The sequence below is a fragment of the Lolium rigidum genome, chromosome 4 (genome assembly GCF_022539505.1).
Source record: "Lolium rigidum isolate FL_2022 chromosome 4, APGP_CSIRO_Lrig_0.1, whole genome shotgun sequence".
NCBI lineage: Eukaryota > Viridiplantae > Streptophyta > Magnoliopsida > Poales > Poaceae > Lolium > Lolium rigidum.
The window spans coordinates 206,658,448-206,679,101 of record NC_061511.1 but is presented as its reverse complement, the minus strand read 5'-3'; the positions used below and the strand labels follow the sequence as shown (position 1 = coordinate 206,679,101).

The 20,654-nt window shown below is 45.0% G+C and overlaps 1 protein-coding gene and 2 pseudogenes across 1 annotated transcript; 2 read left to right on the top strand and 1 right to left on the bottom strand.

Annotated features, from left to right (window-relative positions):
• Nucleotides 1-2,256: 2,256 nt before the first annotated feature.
• LOC124648105 lies at nt 2,257-6,905 on the top strand (annotated as a pseudogene).
• Nucleotides 6,906-8,587: 1,682 nt separating this feature from the next.
• On the bottom strand, nt 8,588-10,256 carry LOC124648104 (annotated as a pseudogene).
• Nucleotides 10,257-16,022: 5,766 nt separating this feature from the next.
• Nucleotides 16,023-19,208, top strand: LOC124706925. Its single transcript, XM_047238597.1, has 9 exons — nt 16,023-16,220; nt 17,045-17,159; nt 17,252-17,358; nt 17,639-17,764; nt 17,870-17,990; nt 18,089-18,173; nt 18,259-18,372; nt 18,462-18,501; nt 18,752-19,208. Exons 1-9 carry the CDS (start codon nt 16,023-16,025, stop codon nt 18,902-18,904), a joined length of 1,059 nt encoding a protein of 352 aa, XP_047094553.1. The 3' UTR covers nt 18,905-19,208.
• The last annotated feature ends 1,446 nt before the right edge of the window (nt 19,209-20,654 follow it).

Here is a 20,654-nt window from a genome sequence, read left to right as displayed (position 1 = left end):
AAATGCGGAAGTGTGATATGCATTTGTGATATGCATTGTTTCACTTTGTCCATTTGAACCATATGTCGTGTGTCATTGTTGAACTACGTCATTTTGTGTGTCCTTGTTGAACTATGTGATGTTGTTGCACTTTGTGTCATTTATTTCATGAATTGTGTCATTTCTTTCATGAATTGTGAATGCAAAATAGACTAGAAATCTGTTTTCCGCGCCCGCGCGCTGTATTTTGCAGCGCCCGGCGGAGGACCATTTTTCCTGCGCGCGCACGCGCTGTATTTTGCCGCGCCCGGCGGAGGAAAAAACGGCACAGCGCGCCATATCTGTTTACCGCGCGCGGATTCTTGGTTTTAGCGCGCCGCGATATAGCGCGCCTGTTGGAGATGCTCTAACTACATGTATACTTTTCGTTTCAGGTATTGCTCCAGATTCGTAAAGCGGGGAAAGCGGTGCAGACTTCCTTGGCATCCAAGTTTACCTGGAATCGTTCCACTTTTTTCCTGCTGACTTCCACATAAACTAATTCAGCAGGTACTCTCGGCACCGGCGTTGATATTATTCATCCACTAAAGGAATTGCACACTTTTAACCTCAGAATCACACATTTTGGAGCTCCAGAATCGTAAAGCGTTCTTCTGGGGGGAAAGTGGTGCGCACTTTGCTTGTGTTGTGCCGCCAGGTTGGATCAGGAACTGAACCGCCTTTTCTCCGCAAGACCGAGTAGAGAGTTGTGCGCGGCAATTTTCCTGGAAGCTTACTAGTTTTCTTGAAAGATGCACGAATAAGAATGTTCTATTTTTTGTTTTTTAAAAAAGAATGTTCTTTTTTTCCCTTGGAACAGAGGTAAAATAGAAAGGAAGGGAAAAAACAAATGGATGCAGGCGCATGTGCTGTGTTCACCATATTTTTCTTCGACTTGTGTGCTCGGGTTGGTATGTGCGACCGTGTGCATGTCTATGCCTTTAATATTGAATAGATATATTGAGAAAACATACTTTATGTTGATTCTATTGATATTCGTGTAATGTTATAAATATTCATGTTTTTTTTTGTAAGAGTGCACCGGACTGGATCACTTACTTACTTGTCAATTGCGGATAACAGCACGCATCTTTGGGTTTCAGTCCAACAAAATGCATTTGCATGTGGAATAAACCCCAACGGGATTAGTGATGTAACTAAAGGCAAAATACACTTAATTACTTGCCAATTGCCGATACTGCACGCGCCTTTGAGGTTCAACGCGCATAGGCTGTGTGTGCCAGATTACATATTATTGATGTCCAGTCCAACAAAGGACGGGCCTCTCAATTGATAGTTGGTGGTTCAAGATGACTCATCTCTTGGAAAATTTAAAATGAGTGTAAAGCAAGAGTTTTTCATAACAAAATGCCCCTCTTTTGATCATCTTTGGCAAGGCAAGAAAGAGGCCCGGCTTTGGGTAACCGCGGGAGCAAAATGTACGAGTGATTTGATTTTATGCGGGGAGACTAATCCCGTTGTATTTTGCCTTCACTTTAGTGTAAGAAAACTCTTCTTAATTAATCGAATGGGTCAAAGCTTTGACCCTATTTTAAAGGGAAAAAAATTAGATATAACTAAAATTGTGTGCTTTATATTTTAGGATAGAGGGAGTACTTCTATGTGCAAAAGCCAATGCGTTCATAGTTTCTTCGCTCCCTGGTGGTGTCTATACTTAGAGCATTACCAGTTGCGTCCCCCAAACCGTCCCCAAAAGTATTGGAGCGTGGCGAACAAAAAATCGTTTCCAACCGCGCGTCCCAAAGGCCCCTTTTGTCCGGCGGCACCCAATACGGTGTCCGACGCCCTGAGCCCGTCCCCGCTACACAAGGGACGCTCCGGGCATGCCGGACACAATGAAATTAGAGGCGAGGAGGCGCGGGCCCGACGCGTCAGCGGCTCGGATGCTCAACTGCCACCTATGTAGCGACGATGCAGTTGCCGGGAAGGGGAACCGTCGCATTGGCAACCGCGTCGACCGACGCGCCAACCGCTAGAATGGAGCGTGAACTGGCCGCCGGGAAGAGCAACCGACGCTCTCTTCGACTTCTGCGCCACCGTTCATCCGTGCTCAATAAGACCCGTACGTAGGCGCTTTCGGATCTTCAACTGGCCGCCATTAATCCAAGCTTTTCACGATGAGCTACATCTCTGGCTTTCCATCTGGCACCGACAGCGAGGGCAAGCCTCCAGGATGGCGCCATTGGTGGGACAGAGTCCAGACGCCCAGCAGCGGCGATGATCCCCCCCCCCCCCCCGCCACTGGACATCGCAGAGGAATGGCAGGCCGTGGAGGAGGAGGCGGAGAAGGAAGGGTCTGAGGTGGCGATGATGGCGGCGGCCCGGGCGAAGGCGGAGGCGGGCGTGAAAGCGAAGGTCAAGGCCAAGGTGTAGCCTGCGAGCACTGATACGTCCCAAACGTATCTATAATTTCTTATGTTCCATGCTACTTTTATGATGATACTCACATGTTTTATACACACTTTATGTCATTATTATGCATTTTCCGGCACTAACCTATTGACGAGATGCCGAAGAGCCGATTGTTGTTTTACGTTGTTTTTGTTTCAGAAATCCTACAAAGGAAATATTCTCGGAATTGGACGAAATCAACGCCCAGGGTCTTATTTTCCACGAAGCTTCTAGAAGACCGAAGGGGATACGAAGTGGGGCCACGAGGTGGCCAGACCATAGGCCGGCAGAGGGGGGCCCGCGCCGCCCTATGGTGTGGGCCCCTCGCTAGCCCTCCGACTCTGCCCTTCCGCCTACTTATAGCCTTCGTCGCGAAAACCCCAGTACCGAGAGCCACGATACGGAAAACCTTCCAGAGACGCCACCGCCAATCCCATCTCGGGGGATTCAGGAGATCGCCTACGTCACCCTGTCGGAGAGGGGAATCATCTCCCGGAGGACTCTTCATCACCATGACCGCCTCCGGATTGATGTGTGAGTAGTTCACCCCTGGACTATGGGTCCATAGCAGTAGCTAGATGGTTGTCTTCTCCTCATTGTGCTATCATGTTAGATCTTGTGAGCTGACTATCATTATCAAGATCATCTATTTGTAATGCTACATGTTGTATTTGTTGGGATCCGATGAATATGGAATACTATGTCAAGTTGATCATCAATCTATCATATATGTGTTGTTTATGTTCTTGCATGCTCTCCGTTGCTAGTAGAGGCTCTGGCCAAGTTGATACTTGTGACTCCAAGAGGGAGTATTTATGCTCGATAGTGGGTTCATGCCTCCATTGAATGCGGGACGAGTGACGAGAAAGTTCTAAGGTTGTGGATGTGTTGTTGCCACTAGGGATAAAACATCAATGATTTGTCTAAGGATATTTGTGTTGATTACATTACGCACCATACTTAATGCAATTGTCCGTTGTTTGCAACTTAATACTTGGAAGGGGTGCGAGATGCTAACTCTGAAGGTGGACATTTTAGGCATAGATGTATGCTTTGGATAGCGGCCTATGTACTTTGTCGTAATGCCACGATTAAATCTCATAGTAGTCATCGTGATATGTATGTGCATTGTTATGCCCTCTCTATTTGTCAATTGCCCAACTGTAATTTGTTCACCCAACAAGCTATTTATCTTATGGGAGAGACACCACTAGTGAACAGTGGACCCCGGTCCATTCTTTACATTTGAAATACAATCTACTGCAAACTCTGTTCTTTACTGTTCTTCGCAAACAAACTTCATCTTCCACACTATACATTTAATCCTTTGTTTACAGCAAGCCGGTGAGATTGACAACCTCGCTGTTACGTTGGGGCAAAGTACTTTGATTGTGTTGTGCAGGTTCCACGTTGGCTCCGGAATTCCTGGTGTTGCGCCGCACTACACTCCGCTACCAACAACCTTCACGTGTCCCTTGACTCCTACTGGTTCGATAACCTTGGTTTCTTACTGAGGGAAAACTTGCTGCTGTACGCATCACACCTTCCTCTTGGGGTCTTACACGCCATCAAGCACCGGCGACGACGAGAAGGACACAAGTTCCTCCGACGCGTCGACCGACACCGCCTCTTCGGAAGAGGTGACGAGCAGCCGTGATGAGGATGACGAGGCGGGGCCATCAAAGAAGAAGAAGTAGTTTAAAAAAATTAATTCTAATTTGATTATGTTTTTTTGAAGTTTTTATATGTAATTTGTTTATATTGCACCGATTTGAATATTAGTAAAGAGTACTCTTCTATCTATTAAAATTAATTTTTAAGCGTTTGGGGGAGCGGCTGGGGAGTGACTTTCCCAAACGTGGCATGAACGAAACACGTCCCCAAACGCTCGATCCGGCGCCATTTGGTATGCAGATTAGCTTCCATTTTGTAATTTCGCAGAAATGAAAATAAAATGGCATCAGCAGTTTGCGTTGGCCCAGTCGCATTCCAGGCTCACCAAAGTGAAGGCGAACGAAATGGGTGATGCATCACGTCGCGGGAACAAAAAGTGCTGGGCCAGAAATTGTCCCGTGTATGATTGCCCGCAGCTCGAATAGCGCAGCCCGGTCCATCAAGATCGATTCGGCGGGCCCACCGGGACGGCAGCGGCAGCGACCGGCGAGTCTTCCGGTGCGGCGGTCGCACCAAATCGCCGCCTCCTAAAACTTCCCCACAGCCATTGTCTCCGCCGTCGCCGTCGTCTGAAACCCACAACCGCTCCAAGACCACCGGCGCAAGCAAGCGAAAATGGCAACGGAAGCGGGCGGCGGCGGCGTACTGGTCCAACGTACTCGTGCCGCCGCACCTGGCCGTCAAGCCCGAGGTCCTCGCCCACTTCAGGCGCAGACTCTACCAGCACCACGTCGTGACATCCTGATTTATTGTCCTCCAGTCCTTGATAAATGAAGCAATCTCCGTTTCAAAAAAAAAATGAAGCAATGCGTCAAGCCCATCTTACTAGACCACTTCCCAGAAAGAAATTCTTCTTTGCTCATGACCTTTCAAAGAAGATTACCGTCCTGTTCAATCTACTTGAGTTATGGCAGCAAATTAGTTAATTCAGTCTTCTCCTCTCTGCCCACTTTTTACCTTATTTGCTCTCTAAAAGTCTGTAAATGGGTTCTTGAGGAAGCTGACAAATACAGGAGGCGTTGTCTGTGGAGAGATAGACATTCAGACAAAAAGAACCCCTCTCTGGCAGCCTGGGATCTGGTATGCAAGCCAAAACAGCAGGGAGGTTTGGGAGTTATTAGTGTGTCGGTTCAGAACAAGCACATTCATAAATTCCACAATCATGTTCATGTTCCGTGGGTGCATTTGATGTCGGAAACATATTACACCCGAGAGCTCCCTCCTGATAGATCTAGGGATGTTTCGATAACCAACCATTTGTGCAAGTAGATGGAAACATTTTCTTTTCATGCCACTCCGTGGGGAGAGGAAGTAGTACTCCGTGCCGCAATTATTAACGCAAGTTTGCCACTTGAATTCGGGTATTTCTGAATTAGTGTTGTTAGTAATGTCCTACAAAGCATGACGGTGGCTGAAATTGTTTGGTTTGCTTTCTTGGCATGATAGGGCCGTGTGATTTGGTGGTCGAGCAGATGTCATCCACTGGTTCCACTCAGCCGAGCAGGCCACATAAAGTCTTCACCTTCAGCATCGAGTGAGAGTGTTAGGGCTCGCAATTCAGGTAAAACATACTACGACTTTACTAGGCATTACCAATTTCATGGACTGTGTCTGATAGATTAGTTCATATCTTGTGTGTCCTAGTTGCAGATCAGCATCCCCGACACCACCACCACAGACAGATAGACAGGGCTGCAAACCCTTTATGTTTTGATGCACACACTGTACATTTCTCAATAGATGCCTGGTAAGGAATAACTCACCCTATTCTGCCATGTATCAATGCATAATTGTGTAATACTCACTGAAAGGAGTAAGTTTGTTTTGTTACATTTCCTCCTATAATCACAACAAACCTTGTTGACTACCTGACATGACATAGTCTTATCCTTAACTACAACTTCATTCAGCATTTGAAAATCATTTTTTTAAAAAGGCCATAACAATGGTTTCTGTTAGATAACTTGGTCATGCTACTGTTGTTCTGTCAATCATCTCTTGCTTGTTGGTACTGTGTAGTGTATACTTGAGCATGACATGCTCGAACTTCTATATGTTAGGTATAGGTTGTTGCTGGTATGGGAATGCGTCATGTTTTGTCAAAGCATCTTGCAAACAGAGCATGCAAGCTTTCATTGCTGGGAACAGTTTTCTCCTCGGGATATTCTTTATATAGAGTCCTACGGGGTAAATACCTGCCAACCTGAACCTTGAGTGGTTCATCTTTGTTTGACTGTGTTTCTTGCCCTGATGACCATGTTGATATAATTCTCCGTCTTTTCTGCATGAAGAAACCGAATGCGTTGAACATGCCTGCAATCGAGCGTTTGTTGCAGTCTGTACTTGGAGGCAAGGACTTTTTCCATTTAATGTTCTCTGTGTTGCTTCTCACATCTCAGATGCATTTAAAGAGTAAGATACAATGTTTCTCTGGCATGTTCATGATTCTGATATCTTTTTACTGCTTTTTTACATAGAGATGCAAATTTTGGACCCTTAGAGTACCTTCCTATTTAATTGGAATGAACTAACTTTTCAAAGGAGGATGTGTTTTTTGAAATTTTAGTTCATTTGATTGAACTAAAGAGGGACAGAGGGTACCCTGAGGGTCACCAACTTTCATCCTTACTTTTACTTATGTTTACAAGTTCCAATCTTCTCTTTTCACAGTTGCTGCAATACCTGTGTTCTGTTGGGCACTTGATCATGTTGCCAGATTACCAGGGCGTAATTTTGCCCACTCATATTTCTATAGGTTATCTGTAGAATTATATCTGGATTTTATTGGTGTAGTTTGTTGAGTCTCAACTGCCCTGCGGTTAATATTGGCTCTCTGTTCTCTCGTTAACAATTGTTAAGGGGATATACTTGGAAGAACATTGTTTTTTATTAGATGCAAATAACACCACACCCTCCTTAGCTCAAATGCCGAACTTCCTTGGGGTTTCTTCTGATCATATCTTTGTTCTCGTATGTTTCTCCCACTTCCCTCAGAATTATGAAGACTTAATTTCGTCTGAGTAGTTACATCTTATGAGTTACATACACCTTGTTTATCTTGCAGGTGGCGACACAGCATAGTTCATACACCTTGTTTATTTTGCATAATGTGAGTTATCTTCTGCACGTCTGGTCTTACTTATTTTCTCTCGTTGCTTTTGTGCATTCACTCCGTAGCTGGAGGATGACTTGAGTCACAGTTTGATCTTCTACTGCATGTTATCAAGACCATAATTGACTGTACCCTAACAACTGTCAATCTCTGGCTAGCAATCCTTTCAATGGTTGCAATTTTCAGTCTTATTGGTCCTTTCTGGCTTTGCTTGTCTGTTATTCAGTTGAAGATGATACCTTGCTCCTGTAACATCAAGCTATTACCAGTGCAGCGTGTGGGCAAAAAATGAGCGGATCGTCAACCCTTAAATCCACCTCTACGCTCCATTCCTCGAAACGCTCATCTCCGCGGTCTCACAGTAGTGGCTCAGGCAGCTAGACATGAGGACCAAATCAGGATCTTGCAGGTGACGTCCGTAAGAGTTGTGCGTGGCAAGTTTCCTGAAAGCTAATTAGTTTTTTTGAGAAGTCGAGAAGAAGGTTTTCCTTCCTGGTGGTCTACTGATTCTTCTTCGTCCTTTTGTGCTCAGGTCGATGTGTTCCGTTCCGTTCCAGTCGATGCGGACAGAAGGAGGAAGACCTATCGATGTCGTCAGGTGAGGCATCACATCTGTTATTTATATAGGGCGTAGCTAGAAAAATAAATGAAGTTGCCATATATATGTGGGACTCGGTTCAGTGGCTGTGGCTACTGGTATCTGTTTGGGGAAAGTGATCAGATTACTTTCTCTGGTATGGGTCATGTTTTTTCTTGGTAGGAGGAGAACTCAAAATACTACAACAAACAAACTACCCTTTTATAAAGCAAAAACGAGGGATTAGTTCCTCTAATAACAAACCTTAGTCTAGTTTGATTGCAAAGTAACTGCCGGAAACCATACAAGCACTCCTCGGTTTGATTTCAGCTTTTTGTTTTGTTTTGTTTCAAATCCAGACATCTGATCCTTCAGAGCTGTGTGAGTATAGTAAATGATAATTTTTTCCAGGGATTTAATTCCAAATGTTGGGTTAATATAAATGAATGATAAAGAATTTTGAGATCACATAATGGACAAACTACACGGGAAGTGGCTGAAGTTGGTTCTAGGTCCTAGCTTCTGTAGTTGGCTCTACTGGCCAATGTATTATATAAGATGGCCTGTTGCATATATGTAACTTCTTGTTGCAGCAGCACTTGCAAATTTATTTAGAAGCACACTGGGAAGTAACGGTCCGCCGCACTGCTCCCAGAAACGTGATGTTATTAGTAGTCAAAATGACCACATATTTTGCAATGGATCTTCCAAATGATCGCATATTTTCCAATGGACCTCCTCCAGGACCTATCTAGATGGTACACACACTCGGGTCACTGTTAGCATCCGCAATCCTAACTGCTTCCGTCTTCTGTGAATGAATCATTTTCAACACAACCTCTTTGTCATCATTTTTCTCCTCTGCCTGCACACTTTCAGTCTTGGTCCCATCACAATCTTTCTTTTCGTCCACCTGCATACTTTCAGTCTTGATCTCACTGGCATCTTTCTTCTCGTCCACCTGCTTGTTTTCAATCTTGATCTCATTGGCATCTTTCTTCTTTGTGTTTAGGAGCTCGACAAGATCATCGAGCGCAACATCAGTGTCATCGTTCCTCATCAGAACCTCGGCGACCTCTGCAGGTGTCACAGTCACCTCCTTGATAAGCTCCTCAATCTCTGGATACTTGGCATGGTATTCGATGGCGTGGTAATTATTGACAAGGATCCGGAAAGCCTCTGGGGTGCAGTACCCCATGTGGATGTGCATGTCCATCCTGCCTGGCCGCAAAAGTGCTGGATCAAGACGCTCCTTGTAATTGGTCGTGAAGATGACTATCCTTTCCTCTCCACTTGTCGACCACAAGCCATCAACAAAATTGAGCAGCCCGGATAATGTTACCTGCGGAGACAGCAGCCAAATTGTTATCAGCATATGCAAGAAATCTTTGGAATCAAAGAGTGGGGAGGTTTTATATATTTATATAAACATAGAAGGTGTTCTGACTCCAAAGTTACCTTGTCTTCTGTCTTCTTTTTCTCTTTGGAATTGGAATTGGACTTGGACTTGGATTTTTCCTTGTCTTCCTCCTGCTCCTCCCGTTGCATCAGTTCGATGGTACAGTCAATGTCTTCAACCACGAGGATGGATCGGTTGGTCATCCCAACAAGAAGCCTCCTAAGGTCTGAGTTGGACTCAACCCCAGTCAGCTCAAGGTCATATATGTCGAACCTGAGGTGGTTGGCTATGGCAGCGATGAGGCTGGACTTGCCGGTACCCGGTGGACCGTACAACAGGTACCCTCGCTTCCACGCCTTACCGATCCTCCTGTAGTAGTCCTTCCTCTTTATGAACCTGTCAAGGTCATCAACGATGGACTGCTTCTGCTTCTGGTCCATGGCAAGCGTGCTGAACGTGGATGGGTGCTGGAGCTCCATTGGGGCCCAGTCATCTGAGTCCTCGTTCATGTATATGTTGAGGCTCCTCTCCCCTTGTTTAATGGCCTTGGCCGTGGCGACGATGAACGGGAGGTACTCTTTGAGTACCTTCTCCTTGTGCTTCTTGTGGAAGCTCACCCTGTAGGACCTGACCTCCCGCGCCCCGCCCCCAACGTTCGGGTCGGCCTTGACCTCACGGGTGACGAGGCACCACCTGAACTCCGTCCCTTCGTACACGTCGGCCATCTCCTCCCCTGTCTCCATGCTGACGATCAACTTCTCAGGCCCGCTGTTGGAGCTGCTGACACGCAGGCACTGCATGTCGATGTTGGCACCGGCGTCGACGACGCGCGTAGCGAGGTAGGTCTTGACGGCAGGGTAAACGTGGTTGTATGACCAGCCCCCTTCGATCTCCTCGACGACGATGGTGTGCTGCCACGTCAGGCGGGAGCGAAGGCTGTTGAGGGCTGCAGAGAGGGCCTCGCGCGCCTCGGATGGCAGCAGCTCGCTCGCGAGGCTCCGCACCAGCATCAGCGACGCCGCGAGCGAGGCCGCCGTGGCGATGGTCTTGTCATAGGACGCCATAGCCCCCCTCCTCCTCCTCCTCCTTCTGTGTGTTGTTCCTTTGCGAGGGTGGGTTGGGGACTCTCTGATCCCCCGTCTGGCTGTTTCTGATGTAGAACAGAGCTTTGAGGAAACGAGGCTGCCTTGATGTGGAGGTGGCGTGAGACTGGGGAAATGAACTGAGGCGAGGTGGGATCTGCTGGGAGTGTGAGGGATTTATATAGACAGGGGAATGCGTGGTGGGCGGTTGACTGACTGAGTGAGGTCTTCCTAAAAAAGGAACAGATTTGGATGATAGTACCTAGGGACACAGTGTGAGGCCTTACTTAGCAAAATGTAGCATCACATTACCACGCAACTTCCACGCAGCTCCCCTGTCATGGAATCTCTACGTGGCAAAATAGTCTACACCTGCCGTAATTGGCGCTTACTGTATTGTTTCCGGCACATGGCTCTGTGCTAATTAGTTACATCACTGAGCAAAATGTATCAACGCGCTGTCACATCATGACGCGGCTTCACACCATCACCATGACGCAGGCTGTAATTGCTGAGCACGAAGCGTTGCTGAGCTACCATGAACTTTTATCTTCTGAAATCTGAATCACACGTTTCCAGCGCGCTAAGCTATTGATATCTTTTGGCTCTGTGCTAACTACTACAGATTTGCTTCGTTCCAGGTGGTGCGCTCCACTCGGCTCCAGATTGCGATCGGGGAAAGTGGTGCAGACTTGCATCCAAGTTTGCTTGGAGCTTTTACCCTTTTTCTTTCGCAATCTCCGCATATAACAATAATTCACTGGAATCTCCATATGGTAGTATATGGTTGATACAGCCTGTAGTTGTCACACCTAGTACCGTAAAGTTTTCTTGATGGGCGATGCTACGTGCCGTTGCTGAGGTAACATGAACTCTCATCTTGTGAATCACACGTTTTGGACTAGCTACTAGTGATACCTTTTGGATCTGTGCTAACTATATATTTGTTTCGTTTTAGTTGGTGCTCCATATTTGTGAATTGCTAGGGGGAAGTGGCGCAGACCTGGCTTCCTTGGCATTCAAGTTTGCTCTACATACAGTTCCCCCCGGAATCTCCATATGGTAAAATTGTTGGTGCAATCTGCAACTGGCACTTGCTAACATTTCCCAGCACGGAACATTCATTAAATCAGTGTACTAGTAACACTTTTATTCTCCTCTGAATCCCAGGGGGGAAAGCAGCACCGCTTGTCATACAAGTTTGATCCACCTCCACTTTCTCGAAAAGTGGAGAAGAAGAGCAAGAAGGCCTCTTTTGTGGAAAGGAGGTAGTACTAGAAAGAAAATGCCGGTGCATGTGGTGTGCATCGTTCCTTGCGGACTACCAGCGCTTCTGCTTCCACTTGGGTGCTCAGGTCGGCGTGTGATCTTCAGAGTTCAGATGGTGACCTATGTGGCTTCATTTGTTAATTCTGTTCCAGCGTCCGAATAGGAGTCGTCCCACCGAGACTCTGCACTCACGCGGACGGCCGAAGATCGGTCGGCGTCGCCGTCAGCGAGTGGAGTCGTCGCAGGTGGCATCTGTCTGGGAAAAGCGATGAGTTCCACCAGTTTTTTTTTCTCAAACACGTGGTGGAGCACTTGTTTATCTGGGCTGGGGAAAGAGGTGTCGATCGAGATGTGTGGGTAGGCAGGCTAAACATGCACCAGCCATCCCGTCCCGGCCGGTGTCGTGTGCGAAAATTCGAAAATTTATAGTTACAGGTTACAAAAAAATATTAAAAAAAACTCTAAATGTACCTAATGATATATCCCACTAACGTGTAAGATCTCAATTTAAAATGATTTGTATTTGGAAATGCATAAAAATAACAAAGTCTGTGGTTTTTTAGAGATTTTAAATCACTATGCCCAGATCTACATTTTTGTCATTTTTGTGTATCCCAAACTACACATTATTTCCAATTGAAAATTTCACGTTTGTGAGATACATTATTGACTACATCATGATTTGTTTTTAGCATTTTTTAAAACTTAGAAATATAATTTTCAATTGTTTTTAAATAAAGAGATCACTGGTGCCTATGTGCACCAAATCTCCAATTTCTAGTTCCTTCCTCGCATTCCTAGTCCAAAAGTTACTTTAAAAGGTAAAAAAAATCAACGGGTTCAAAACAATGCTTGTTGATTGATTCATACAAGGTGTTCTAAGAGGTCCAAAAAATATTTTCATGTATTCCCGAGAAGAAAACAAAAGAGAAGAAAAGAAGAAATGAAAAACAAGCATCAATGTATCAAAACCATTTCACATGAAGCAATTTTTCTAGAGTATTTAGCATCGGTCCGCAACATTTTCCCTAGTTTCTAGAAGTCGCGAAAAATCCCGCCAATGCTGCAAGATAATCCGAATGCAATGTTTTGGTGTGCACATGACATTTTTTTAAATGCAACATTATCTCATAACATTTTTCCGAGATCCATAAAAACTTGCTACATGTGGCAAAACACTTTTGCATCATCTCGAGGATGTCCATGTAGCAAAAAAAAATACTGTATGTAAGAAATCCGAAAAAATTATTATAGTAAAATGTAAGAATCGTGTCCTGGTCTCCAACATAAAACCCAGCACCTCCAACATTGTTGCCGTGTAGCACTTGCACAAAAATTATCGTAGCACTTTGTCAGTACTTGCACAACAAAAATGATGCTCAAGTGTAGCAAATCGCAATATCATATGTAACATCAGATGTCCATGGATGAAGGTCAGGAGCAATTAAAGTCCTATATTAATTCTTATTATAAATGCCTTTCTGGTGCCCCGGAGGATTCAGATGTATCCATGGATGAATCCAGGATTGATGATATCCCCCAAGTGTCTCACGAAGAAAACACCATTCTTACTTCCCCTTACTCCGAGGAGGAGATAAGAAAAGCGGTCTTTCAAATGGAACACAATAAGGCGCCAGGGCCGGATGGTTTCCCGGCTGAGTTCTACCAGTATTTTTGGGACATTGTCAAGTCGGATCTTTTGGATCTGTTTGCCGAATTACATAAGGGGCAACTGGATCTGTTCCGTATCAATTTTGGTGAAATTATTCTTCTACCAAAGGTTACCGACGCGGAACGGATCCAACAATACAGACCAATATGCCTTCTAAATGTTTGTTTCAAAAACTTCACAAAATTTGCTACCATTCGACTTAATTCAGTGGCAGATAAAGTGGTGTGTCCTTCTCATACCGCTTTTATGCAAGGAAGAAACATCGTAGATGGGGTGGTCACCTTACATGAGACAATTCATGAGATGCACCGTAAAAAGTTGAATGGGGTAATACTCAAGATCGACTTTGAAAAATCCTATGATAAAGTTAAATGGTCTTTTCTTCAACAAACTCTAAGGATGAAAGGTTTTTCTTACGAAATGGCGTGCTCTTATTAATAACTTCGTTTTTGGTGGTAGTGTTGCCATTAAGGTCAATGATGATATTGGTAAATACTTCCAGACCAGAAAAGGGTTGAGGCAAGGTGATCCCCTATCTCCATTATGGCGGATATGCTTGCAATTATAATAGAGCGTGCTAAGGTCGATGGTCAAATTGAAGGTGTAGTCCCCCACTTAGTTGATGGTGGCTTATCCATTCTTCAGTATGCTGATGACACAATTCTATTTATGGATCATGACTTGAAAAAGGCACGAAACCTGAAATTAATTCTTTCAGCATTCGAGCAGTTGCCCGGTCTTAAGATTAATTTCTATAAGAGTGAATTGTTTTGTTTCGGTGAAGCCGTTGGCGTCGCCAACTCATATGCTGAATTATTTGGCTGTGAGATTGGTTGTTTTCCAATTAGCTACCTAGGTATTCCGACACACTATCGGAGACTCACTTTGGCTGAATGGAAAATCGTTGAAGAAAGACTTCAAAAACGCCTTACTAGTTGGTAAGGAAAATTACTATCCCTTGGTGGAAGATTAGTTCTCATTAATTCAGTGCTCACGAATATGGTACTATATATGATTTCTTTTCTTTCAGTTAGCGAAAGGAGTCTTGCATAGATTGGACTATTTCCGATCAAGATTCTTTTGACAAGGGGATAGTGAGTAGAAAAATACCGGCTAACTAAATGGAGTGTTGTATGCCGTCCGAAAGATCAAGGTGGACTTGGTGTTCATGATCTTGAAGTGAAGAACAGGGCTTTGCTTGGTAAATGGTTAGCCAGGTTGTTAACGGAGGATGGGGTATGGCAACAACTTTTACGGAAAAAGTATATTGGCTCAAAGGCGATCTCTCAGGTTCTTTAGAAACCAGGAGATTCATATTTTTGGGCTGGCATCATGGCAACTAAGAAGCACTTTTTCCCATTTGGTTCTTTCTCCATTAAGAATGGGGCGGAGATACGGTTCTGGGAGGATCGCTGGTTGGGAACAACCACTCTTCGTGAACAGTATCCGGCCCTGTACAGTATTGTTCGTCATAAAGGGATACTTTGTAGAAGGTGATGTAATCTTCTCCCCCCGCTATGACGTTCAGGTGTGATCTTGTCGGTCCCCGGCTAGTTTCTTGGAATGAACTGCTTCAGCGTTTAGGTTCAATCCAGCTGGTTCAGGGGACGGAGGAATTCCGCTGGAGTCTCACCAAAAATGGCATATTTCCGGTTAGCTCCATGTATAAAGCATTATGCCTATCTACACAACCGGTTTTAAATAATAAATTCATCTGTAAGATGAAGATACCTCTCAAAACAAAGGTATTTGCATGGTATCTTCGTCGAGGTGTGATTCTTACTGAAGATAACCTTGTAAAACGTAACTAGCATGGTTGTACGAAATGTGTGTTCTGTCACGAAGAAGAGACAATAAAACACTTTTTCTTAAACTGTCGAGTTGCTAGATCTATATGGTCAATCATTTAGATAGGTTCTACCTTATACCCGTAGCATTGCAAACATTTTTGGCAATTGGCTAAATGGGGTGGATTCTAGGTACAAAACGATTATCAGAGTGGGAGCGATTGCGGTTGCATGATCACTTTGGCTATGTAGAAATGACAACGTTTTTAATGACAAAAATTATTCTCTTATGCATGTCATCTACCGGTGTACTGCTTTGCCCCGTTCATGGTCGCCACTTCAGCGTTTGGAGGATCGCGACCTCTTTATGGAGGTGTCTACATGATCGGAGAACACGGCCACGGAGTTTATTTCCCAACATGGGTGGCTGCATAGTCGGAGGATTGAAGCCAACGAAGCGTCATAGTAGTTGGTTTTTATCTTTTTTATATCTTATGTCGATGGATCCTACACTTATAAACGGCTGTGTGCATCCTAGTATGCAGAGGCTGAGTGTAATGCTTAAAAACATTTGAGTAATAAAACGCCCCTTATCGAAAAAATCGTACTTCCTCCGTCCGTTAATAGATATCCAGTGGTTCGTCTAAATTTGGATGTATCTATGCCTAAAAAATATCTAGATACATTCAAATTTAGATAAATTTTTGATATCTAAAAATAGACAGAGGTAGTACTACGTAACATCAATGAACTCACAAACCTCCACCATGAAGGTAAAATGCTGGGCCTCCATTCGACACCTGCAGCTCGGAGGCCCAACAGTATAGATTCCCCTGGCCCACCGATCGGTAGACGACAGGGCAGGAGAGAAGGGGAAAGCAGCTGCAGCGACCAGCGAGTCTTCCCATCCGCGGTCGCACCAAATCTCCATCTCCTCCTCCTAAATTCCCCCAACCACCGCCCCCAAACTCGCCGTCGCCGTCGACAGCCAGCAACCACCACCCCGACACCACCGCCGCGATGGGAGGCGGCGACGCGAGCGGCGCGGGAGCGCCGGAGGAGGCGCAGGAGCAGAAGCGGGCGGCGGCGGCGGCCTACGACTACGAGGGCGACGCGCGCTGGGCCGACTACTGGTCCAACGTCCTCGTGCCGCCGCACCTCGCCGCCAAGCCCGACGTCCTCGCCCACTTCAAGCGCAAGTTCTACCAGCGCTTCGTCGTGAGTAGACCCGCTCCGCCCGCTGCTGCTGCTGCTTAATTAATTGCTCACCCGAATCGGCCGTCCTCCGCCTCCTGCTGCTGCCTAGGATCCGGTAGCGAGATAGCAGAATTGAGCGACTCCCGCAGGCTTGTTGCTGACTGCGATCTGTTCGTGCTGCTTGTGCCGGCTGCTATTTACTAGTGCTAGCTGAAACTGGCTAGAGTCTGGTGCTGTCGTTTGGTGCTACAACCACACTGATGTTCTCCATGCTACTCCATATCGAGCTGCAGCTCCTTAGAGCTTGCGTTATTTCGTTAGCGTGAAAGGCGACAGCCTCAACCTTATTAGTTACTCTTGTTTCTAAATTAGCTATTATTACTTCGTCCAGTTGATGCCTCCACCGCCTACTGACTACTGGAGTGTAGCTCTGCGAGGCTCGCTTTCCCGCTGATCGTGCTATCAGAACTGGAGTGCTTAATACCAACATACTAGTGTTGCTTGTTTTGAAACTGGGTGGCGTTTTCAGCTGCTACTTAGTATCTGATTAGCTAGATGGCCGAGCTGTCACTTTGTTGCTAGAGCCCTCTGGTGTTATTTCGCGAACATGGAATCATTAGTTACTTTGCTCAAACAAACCATGTGTTAAGTAGATAGAAGCATTTTCTTTTCCTGTGCCCACTCTGTGGGGAGAGGAAGTTGTACTCTGCGTCCCAAAGTTTACATAATGATAAATGCTAGTTTGCCACTTACAACTTGGTCAGTTCTGAATCAGCCCTATGAGTCATATCTTGCAAAGCATGATGTTCTCTAAAGCTCTTTCGATTGCTTTCTTGACCTGGTAGGATCGTGATTTGGTGGTCGAGCCGATGGCATCCACTGGTTCCACTCCGCCGAGCAGGCCAGATGTAAGGTCTTCACCTCCAGCGTCCAGCGAGGGTGTTAGGGCTCGCAGTACAGGTAAACTATGCCACGCTTTAACTACCCATAAGGTTTACCAGTTTCGTGGACTGCGTCTGACTGCTGAGTTCATATCATGTATTCTTGTGTAGGTTCTAGCTCCAGGTCGGCTGCCCCACCACCACCACCACAGACAAACACGGCTGCAAACACATTGCGTTTCGATGCACGGACTATACTTTTTTCCATAAATGGCTGGGTAAGGAACAAGTCACCTTCTTCTGCATTACATCAATGCATAATTGTGTAACATTCGCTGAAAGGAGTAGGTTTATTGGTTCCACTTGCTTGTATAATCACGATGAACCTTGTGGACAACCTGACATGGTACAGCATTTTCCTTATCTATAACTTTGTTCTGCAGATCACAATGGTTTCTCTTAGATGGCTTGCTCATGTTACCCTTGTTCTGACCATCATCTCTTGCTTGTTGGTACTTTGTTGTGTATACATGACATACTCAAACTTCTTTATCTCAGGTACTGGTTGTTGCTGGTCTGGGAATGCTTCCGATTTTGCCAAAGCATCTTGCAGACAGAGCTTGCAAGCTTTCTTTGCTGGGAACAGTCTTATCCTCAGGATATTCTTTATACAGTACCTATGGGGTAAATATCTGTCTACCTGAACCTTGAATGGTTAATCTTAGTTTGGTTGTGTTTCTTGCTCTGATGGCCCTGTTGACCGAACTCTCCTTTTTAATCTGCATGAAGAAACCAAGCGCGTTGAACATGCCTGCAATTCAGGCTTGGTTGCAGTCGGTACTTGGAGCCAAGGACTTTATCCATTTGATGTTCTCTTTGTTGCTCGTCACGTCTCAGCTGCACTTAAAGAGTGAGATACACTTTTTTGTCTTGCATGTTCATGATTGTGATATATCCGTGTGCTGCTTCTACATATGTTTACAAGTTTTGATGTTCATTTTTTCGCAGTTTCTGCACTACCTGTGTTCTGCTGGGCACTTGATCATGTTGCCAGATTCCTAAGGCGTAATTTTACCCACTCATCTTTCTATAGGTAATTGAATAATCTCTTAATTCCTATGGCGCAACCAGTCTCCGCTGCCTTGTGGTTAATATTTCCTTTCTATTATCTTGTTAAGGGGATACTTGGAAGAGCCTTGTCTTTGGGTGGAGACAAATAACACCACAATCAGCCTACTAAGCTCAAATGCCGAACTTGCACTGGGGTTCCTTCTGATTATATCATTGTTCTCGTATGTTGCTCCAACTTCCCCTAGAATTATAAAGACTTTATTTCATCTGGGTAGTCACATCTTATGAGTTACGCTTTGTTACCTTGCAGGTGGCGACGCAACATAATTCAGACATTCATGTACTGGAATGTAAGTATTTTCTGCACATGTGGTCTTATTTATTTTCATCCAATGCTTTCATGCATTCACTCCATAGCTGGGTAACTTGAGGCACAGTTTGATGTTTTGCTGCACGCTATGATGATCATAATTTAGTGTACACTAACAAACAACAGCCATCAATGTCTGGCTAGCACATCCTTCAACAGTTGCAACTTGGTTATGCTAACAATTGCTGCTACTTACTGGTGGTTTCCTGGCTTGCTTGCCCGTTATTCAGGTGTTGAAGATGATGTACCGCGCGCCTGCAACATCAAGCTATCACCAGAGCGCGTGGGCGAAAATCGGGCGGACCGTCAACCCGTACATCCACCGCTACGCTCCGTTCCTCGAGACACCCATCTCCGCGGTCCAACGGTGGTGGCTCAGGTAGCGAGACGGGAAGAAATCTGCATCTCGGTGGCAGAAAAAAAAACATATTACTAGCACCGACCGCCCCCAGTGGACAATGGTCTTAAAACTCTATGCTCGAAATTCAGAACTCGAATCATAGCACCCAGCATCTTCTGTGATGCGGTTGTGCAATGTAATTTTAATGGTTCGACTGGTAGGGCTGAACAAGAGATGATTTTTCTACTTTAGCGGTGGATCTTCATACCTCTGCGGTGATTAGCTTTGGACCCTCGAGTACCTTGAATCACAATGCTGTCATTGCTGAAGTCCCTGGCCTTGCTTGAGTGGACTTCACATTATCTAATCAGTTAGTTTCTCGTGTATGGTATAGTGTGTACTGAGTTACGGTGCAATATCCCATAGCCTGAAACATCGTCAGATTTTTTCCACTGTTTATATAATACAATTTTATCGTTGTCCATTAAACCGTATCTAGAAAGGTTCATTTGGTCCATGACAGTCGGATTCATGAATGATATGCTGAAGGTGATGGTTTTGTGGTACAACAAATATTACATACTAATTATGTGGTGTTTTTTAGAAAATTTGTGACCATGTGCTATAATTTACATCCTATTTACCCACGCATGGGTGTGGGTGTTTCCATCACCGTCCATTGTGCTTTGAGATTCGGATAAAAAGAGGAGAGAGAAAGGAATCTTTTCATATACTATGGTGGGCACGAATCTCGAGGAATAAATGAACGGTGACGGAAATACCCACACCCATGCGTGGGTGTACAAAAGTATTTCTGTTATTTTTAGTTTACACTACAAATTACCTACTTCCACCGTCCCAAAAAAGGATGTTACAAATTTGTCTAAATTTGGATGGTGGAAATATGACTTTTCACTTGAAGTGTACACTATTTTTTATATATTGCTTAAACAGCTAGATTGCTTGCTTCCAAATGCACAGGCCAAAAGTGTAGCAGCTGGGCTGGATGAGGAAGCAGGTCAAGCAGATAAATGAGCTGCTGAATTCGCCCCTCTTTTTACATGAATTAAACTGAAAGCAGAAAATCCCCTACTAAGCTCAATAACTTGGAGAATGATAGGAGTGCTAGCCATATTTTCTTCTCTTGATTCCCACAGCTTCAGCAGAACTTGCGCTGTGATGCCTGAGCAAAACAAGCCCAATGCAACAAGATAGATCGGAGACGACACCCATAGAGGCCACCACCGCATCGCCCTCATCTTCTTCGTTGCTCCTGCAGCGATGGCCTAGGACAGTCCAAACAACACTGTCAGGTTATGAGCTGAAGTTTTGTCCAGATTATGCATTTTGCTGCCACTGCGAGGATAGTGTGTGCAACAGTTTCAAGTTCAGAGCTTCATGTAATTGGCAGCGCAGCATTCACTGATGTTCTTTGTAAAAGTTAGCATGCACCTTGAGAGCAGTAAATACTTCTGTCAATACAATGACAAAAAGTTCACGACGCAGTTGTGCTCGCAAATTCCAGTTTATTGCTTCCACTTCCAACCTAGTTATTATACTCCCTCCGATTCTTATTAGTTGACTCTTTCTAAATACTCCCTCCGGTCCTTTTTAATTAACTAGAATCTAGTATAAAGTTGTACTAAATCTGAATCAATTAAAAAAGAACGGAGGGAGTATATTTTAGTTTTAGGTACCTCATACTAGTGTGAAGTAATATGAATCGGAGAAAGTAATAGAAAAGAAGCATCCATACCGTTGCGGGGAGATGTAATGCTGCCACAGATGCTACA

Coding starts and splice junctions, on each gene's coding strand:
- LOC124706925 (XM_047238597.1), top strand. CDS start 16,023: ATGGGAGGCGGCGACGCGAGCGGCGCGGGAGCGCCGGAGGAGGCGCAG. Junction 16,221..17,044: donor AGTTCTACCAGCGCTTCGTC/GTGAGTAGACCC, acceptor TTGACCTGGTAG/GATCGTGATTTGGTGGTCGA. Junction 17,991..18,088: donor GTCTCAGCTGCACTTAAAGA/GTGAGATACACT, acceptor ATTTTTTCGCAG/TTTCTGCACTACCTGTGTTC.